At 41.3% G+C, this 7,350-nt stretch overlaps 1 protein-coding gene across 1 annotated transcript in view; it reads right to left on the minus strand.

Moving 5' to 3' along the window:
• Positions 1-5,721: 5,721 nt before the first annotated feature.
• The window catches only part of LOC144968226 (apolipoprotein D-like), a 9,642-nt gene continuing 8,013 nt past the window's right edge, over positions 5,722-7,350 (minus strand). Inside the window, exon 6 of the mRNA XM_078906367.1 lies at positions 5,722-6,905. Within this exon, the coding sequence (XP_078762493.1) occupies positions 6,760-6,905 (146 nt within the window). The 3' untranslated portion in view covers positions 5,722-6,759. The remainder of the gene's footprint in view (positions 6,906-7,350) is intronic.

The following is a 7,350-nucleotide window of genomic DNA, read 5'->3' on the forward strand; positions in this document are numbered from 1 at the left end:
CCAAAGACCCTCAGAACCGCCTGGAGGCCACCTCGAGTCGTCCAAAGCCATCCAGAAGCCTTTGGGGCCTTCCCGTAGCCATTGTCGGCGTCTATAGCAGTCCAGAAGCCGTCTAAATGACGTCGAGAGCGTCCTCGTCCCGTCTGGTGCCGTCCGGAGGTCACCTGAAACATTCTGAAGCCATCCAAATATCATAGGTACATTAGGAGGCCGTTTGGAACAGTCTGTAACCGTAGAGCCACCCAAAGCCCCCCCCCCCCCCCCCCCTTTTCATAACAGTCTGGAACCGAGGCCATTGACGTCGTCTGTAGCAATCCGGTAGCCGTCTGATGCCATCTGAAAGACGTCCGGAGGCTGTCCAGGATTTCTGGAGCCACCCGATGCTGTATGGAACCGTGCAGAGGCCGTCTAGCAGCCTGTAGCCGTCCAGAGACTATCTAAAGCATTCTGGAGCCATCCGGAAGCCGCCTAGAGCAGTTCGGGTGCCGTCTCGAACTGTTCGGGGCCATCCAGAAGCCACTGACTGGAGCTGTCCAAAAGCCATTGAAACCGTCTGTAGCCACCAAGCAGCTCTGGACGCCTCAAGCAACCACCGGATGACGTCCGTACCGCTCCAGACGGCTCAAGCCGGCTCCGGGTGTTCTGATGGCCTCATGATGTCTTTTAAATGCTTCAGATAATCTCTGGACGGCATCAAACGGCTTCTGGGTGCTTCAGGCGGCCTCCTGATAGCTTCAGAATACATTAGAGGACTCCTCGCCGTTCCAGAAAGCTTTCTGATGGCTCAGGGTGGCATTCGATGGCTGTGGAAGCCTCTGAATGCTATATAAGGCTTCAGACAGCCTCCGGACGGCTTCTGTATGGGTCCTGACAGCTCTGAGGTAGTGCCGCGCTGAGGACCGGTCCCAAGCTGACGAACCGTTGGCCGAACGAACCGTTGAACCGAACGTTATTATCCTCACTTCTTATCTTTCTATTTGAACGGTCCCAGCGATTCTAGTTTCTTTACTGCCTTTTCTCGGTCCTTTTGCCTAGGTCGTTCGCCTAACCACCCATCCCACTTAATTAATCGCACCAACCCCCTCTTGCACATACGCCCTCTTGTGTGTGTGGTGGGGTAAGAGGGGCCACGAGACGCCTTGGACGATTCCATTACTCGGGGTAAATTTCCTGATTTACTACACACTAATAATCGCAATGACAATGATCTATTTTGACGACATTACCCCTCTTCTCTAATGGGTTATTCTTTGAAATGAATGTGACCACTTTAAGATGTGTGTTTGTGTGTATGTGTGTGTTCGTGTGTGTGTTTCGAACCTAGCTGGTCCGATTTTTTTCTTTTGGCTATCTGTTGTAGCGGCGGGCATTCGGAACATTTTCATGTTCCTGGTACGATTTTGTTCCTGGTGGCGTTGTTCCTGGTACGGAACCTGTTCCTGGTGCGATTGTTCCGGTCGAAGAGAGTTTCGTATCAGTCATGTCCTAAGTAGTACGGAGCATAGATGACACGGGTACGACGTTCGTACTCGTGTTTGTGGTACCAACCACAGACAGACGAGATGTTCAGACTGGAGGGAGGGACGTAGGCTGGGTTGCGCGCGCTCTCTCTCTCTCTCTCTACATCCTCTCACCATCCACCACTCCACACACACACAACACACACACACACACAACACACACACACACACACACACACATCACACAGTAACAGTAACATGACCAGGAACATGTTCCTGGTGGAGGTTCCTGGTACTAGTTCCTGGTTGAGCTATGTTCCTGGTGTTACTGTTTCTCCCCGTGCGATAACCAAAACGTGGCTGGTGAACTAATTCTGTTGTCACAACACTCACCTCCTTTCTATCGCATTGTTGTCATTTGATGATACAATAATACTTTTATTTCGTTTTGTGTTTTAACTAATCAAATGATACAAGTTTCACATACTATAGCTTTCTTCAAAAATAACAATTATAACTCTGTATTTTAAAAAACCACCATTAGATTATTTGGGGGGCCCGATAGCTCAGTTGATAGAGCACTCTCTTTACTTGCAATGGGCCAGAGATTGATCCCGGGTGCAGTCGAGCTTGTTTTTTTCTTCTGATCTCTGTCTATTCAGCAGTGAATGGGTAGCTGGGTTTGTTAGATCTGGCGAAAAGTACTTTGGGATAGACAGCGTCCTATCCAAAGATAGAATTTTTTTTTATTAAAAAAGAAACAAAAACGTAGTTAAGCGAACACTTTCAAGCGCTTACAACGGGTCCCTGACTAATAGCAACACATAACATGTAGAACGAGACATGACGCCTGTTAGGCGATGTTACAATTTTTTCCGACAGAGACAACAATGTTGAGGACCAGGTACTCATTTTACACCTGAGTACGGTGATAGGGTATGAGTAAAGAGTCTTTCAAGGACTAAACTAGGCGCCGAGCGAGGCTCGAACCCAGGACCTTCCGATCCAACGCATACACAAGACAATGCGGAAGAGAAAAAGAGAACAACAACAACCCCCCCCCTCACCCCCCTCCGAAAAAAAAAATTAAAAAATCAAAACAAACTCTTCCCACTTCCCATACTTTTGGTCCAGCATGTCACAGAGACAAAATATAACAATCCATTTTCCTTTCACTCCCTAACATTGACCCGACCCGCTCCATCAATCTTCGCACACACACACACACACACACACACACACACACACACACACACACACACACACACACACACACAAACACAAACACATGCTTAATGGATATTGTTATAGCACTATTTTCATGTTTTGAGGCAACACGCCTTCTCCGCTCTCACTTACACTTAGCGGTTCGACAGCCATCTACTGCAGGACCGGTTCCTATCGTTTGACTGTCACAATGACGCCTTGTGATTGGCCAATGTCGAAAAAGAACCGGTTTGAACGGGTCCTTGCGGTTCACATTTCCCAGGGACCGTAGAACCGGCGGTCCTAAACATGCTCCAGTCGGCTCCAGACGAATTCCGCAGGGTTTCAAACGGAATCGGGATAGCACCAGACGGCTCCGGGCGCCTCTTGGAGACTTTTCTCGGCTTCTGGATGGCTCGGACGGCCTCCGGGCGGTGTTGAGGGCTGAGGGATGGCTTCAGAATACTTTAGATGACTTCTAGACGGCTCCAGATGCCTCCAAACGCCTTCTGCGTGGCTACAGACTGCTTCTGACACACCTTTACACGTGCTCAGACAAACATGGTTGTTTATAAACAATGTAGTAGTAGTAGTAGTAGTAGTAGTAGTAGTAGTAGTAGTAGTAGTAGTATAGTAGTAGAGTAGTAGTATAGATAGTAGTAGTAGTAGTAGTAGTAAGCTTCGCAGTCCGAATGACGCTTGCTGAGAATTGTGTGATTCAGTCATGGTCGATAAGTATAGCTGCTCTCTCCATCCATGTTGTTAATTGTTTCCATTGGTCACGGTCCTGGGCCAGAGTTTTGAGGCTGTCAAGATCTTGTAGTGACTTTAGTATGGAGGGCATTGCAGTATTTCGTAGTTCTTTGAGGATTAATTCGGCCTCATCTGAATCCAGAAATTTCTGATATGTAGAGAGATCCTGGTTCAGGGTAGTTACTATTGATGTTGGTGGTCTCCCTACATATTTGTAGCCATGAAGGAAATATTCTGTCATTGCAGTTTGAGCTGGGATGTTATCTTCTCGACATAAGATGTGACCAAATAGTCTCCATCGCTGTTCTTTAATTATTGTACTCGGGCGTTGGACCCTGATTTTTTCATAGAGATCAGTATTTGCAATTGTCTCTGGCCAATAGATTCCGATTACGCGACGTAATTGTTTGCGGTGGTATGCATCGAGACCAAGTTCCACAATTATATGTCAATATCGGAATAATCAGTGCTTCGTAAATCTGTATTCGTTTATTCTCACTGATTATTTTATTTCTATTCCATAACTTTTGGAGTTGGTTGAATGCATTGATGGCCAGCTGCTTTCATTTTCTGATGTCTTCATTTTCGTTGATCAAATTGCCTAGTTTAAGTACACTTTTCCATTCTTTAAAATTTCTGTTGATTTTTGTATATTCTGTTTTGGATTGATTGACTTTCAGATTCCATGCTTCTAGGGTAGTTGATATTATTGGCAAGTATATTTTCGCTTGATGTTCTGATTCAAAGATTAGAACTGTATCATCTGCGTATGTCAATTCACGAGTGATCTTCTTTATTGGTGGTAATTTTGGTCTTAAATCTTTCATGGCTGATTCGAGGTATATTGTGAATAGAATTTGACTCAAGCTGTCGCCTTGAAGGTATCCAATTGAAGTTGATATTGTTGTTAATTCTCTGCCGGAGTCAAATTGTAATGTATTATTTGATAATAGGTATCTTATGAGCTTCACGTGATCCTTGTCCAAGAATGAGTCAAGGATTGATAGCAACTTGGTTCTACAAATGATGTCGGAAGCTGAACTCATATCGATTTCAAGTATGGTAAATTCTTCCTTATATTTCTCCGTTCTGGCTTTCAGCCATCGATGGGCCCATACTATGTCTGTAGTGCTTCTGTCTCTTCTAAACCCGCTTTGTGAAGGCGAAAGATATTCCTCTACCTTTTCTCTAATTCTGTTGATTGTGCTTAAAACGATAATAACGATGATAATAAAACGATTGGTCGCAAATTTTCTAAAGGGCCTTTCTTTTTATTTGGTTTGTTTAGCAGAATGAGTTTTCCACTTCCAAGATTGAGAACTTGTTTTGTCTTAAATAGCTTATTATATATATCAGCTAGTATTTGCATCAAGACATTTTAGTTCTTCTGCTCTGACACCATCTAGACCTGGCGATCTACTATAAACAATGGCGTGAATGAAATCGACAGTGATCGATCCCGGATGCAGTCGCGATTTTTCTGGACACCCGTCCACCCAGCAGTGATTGGCTAGCTGGATCTGTTAGATCTCGCAGGCCGGGATAAATTCCGGCTCCACTGGCCTAATGACTCTGAAGGACTACTTTTATCGACTTTATTGCCCCTTTCATGCAATAGAAACCGGGATAAGCCAACGCCCTATAAAACAACATTAACTACTACTACTACTACTACTACTACTACTACTACTACTACTACTACTACTACTACTACTACTACTACTACTACTACTACTACTACTACTACGTCTTCTACAATTACAACAACAACAAGTACTACTACAATTACTATTACTACTACTACTATTACTACTACTACAACTACTACTACTACTACTACTACTACTACTACTACTACTACTACTACTACTACTACTACTACTACGTCTTCTACAATTACAACAACAACAAGTACTACTACAATTACTATTACTACTACTACTATTACTACTACTACAACTACTACTACTACTACTACTACTACTACTACTACTACTACTACTACTACTACTACTACTACTACTACTACCGACTACTACTACTACTTCTTCTACAATTACAACAACAACAAGTACTACTACTATTACTATTACTACTACTACTATTACTACTACTACTACTACTACTACTACTACTACTACTACTACTACTACTACTACTACTACTACTACTACTACTACTACTATTACTATGTCGGTTGGATCATTTCACATGTCTAAAAATAAGATGGTAGTCTTAATACTTCATATAGCAATAGAACAAAGACAATGCAAAAATAAATGAGTGAATTGAAAATATTGAATTCATTTGATATCATTAATTTTAATCAATTTCCATTTTTAACTGTTTTTAAAACAATCAACACAATTGGTTAAGTAGCACGTGATATTCTCATTTTCTCAATAACTATTCACTCCGTAAGCCATTTTAGGTAAATGTCAGATAATCAATTCATTAAGACTATGAGTGAATTCCTTGTGAAGTAAACAGAACCTGAACCCCCACGCCCACTAATCCACCTCATATCAGTAGATTATTAAAATATTGTGTTCATGTCCAAGGGGATTCCTGTATGTCATTAAAAACAGATCATGTGACATTTAGGTACGTGATGGGGCTTACGGTGTGATCTGCGAAAAATGATAAATTTTATGACACTGTTAATCTATATGACATATATTTATCCGCTAGCTAGATTGTGATAAAAAAAAACTACAAAAAAAAAAAACAAAAAAACAAACAAACAAAAAAAACAAAAAAAAACCATAAATTATAATAATGAAAATAAGGAAATGAAAATTGGTAACAAACGACTGATAAATGATTGTCTTTTAGGTGTGTCACGAGATTTTTAACAATTAATTGAGGGTTTTGTTGAGAGGTGGATTGGAGTTATGAAAAAGCTAAACCCACAAGCAGTTATTTCAATTATATCAATATAAATGCAAAATTCATGCTTCTTACAGATGTTTTGTGTGCAGAGGGGTGGGGGGGGGGGATGATATTGAAGATCTCATTTCGTTATCGCTTATTATTTGTAACAATTCAGCAGATTTTAATAATATAGGAGTGATAACTGTTGCAGAAAGGCTCGAAACTTATGTGACATTTTGTCGGTGCTTTGTCTTATTGTTTCTTTAAACTAATGTCAATTATCATAATAATGCTTTATAATAAAATTTACGGCAATTTGATAGAAAGTTGGTTGATGCCTCTATCATCCCATTTAACGAAAATATCCGGACCTAACAGGGTTTGTAATAACAACCGTTTGGAAATCAAGTTTTTTGATATAAATGTCTTAGATTGGACTTCAAGAGCAATGACGTTATGTTATTTTTTATTCCTTGGGCCAGACAGGACAGCCCTTTTGGTCAGTTAATTCGAATTTGGAGACGTCAAGGCCCTGGATCGTCAGACGTTTGTAGATGTCATCGAGGTTAGGTGGGGCCACGCCCCTCTTTCTAGTCAGTACCCAGGCAATATCTGAAAGATAAATATAAAAGTGTGAACAATTAAATGCGGTTTTTTTGGTGGTTTTCATTAATAGAAACATTACATTTTAAAATTATATATTATATCGCGAGTCATTGGGTACTTAACTGTTAGACGCCTGGCGATTTACTGAAATATTCCCTATGTGAGGTGTCCAAAGGTTCTACGTTAACACATGTGCCATTTAAACTTTTTACAATCCAATTATTGGAAGAAAAAAAAAGAAGTAAAAATCAATATACAATTCTGATCAAATTATACAAAGCCCGTGTGAAGTCTATACTCATTTACAACAGTGGTACTTGGTATTAACACTAAGTGAAGAGCAACTACTTGATAGATTTCACTGCAAACAGCCAAAGAAAGTTCTGAGCATCCGATACTCAACCAAAATTAGCAATAAAGCACTTTGCAGCATGTACATTGCAATACTCTC

This window comes from Berghia stephanieae, chromosome 3, assembly GCF_034508935.2.
Source record: "Berghia stephanieae isolate SIO BIC M18660-M18661 chromosome 3, UCSD_Bste_1.3, whole genome shotgun sequence".
NCBI classification, from domain to species: domain Eukaryota; kingdom Metazoa; phylum Mollusca; class Gastropoda; order Nudibranchia; family Aeolidiidae; genus Berghia; species Berghia stephanieae.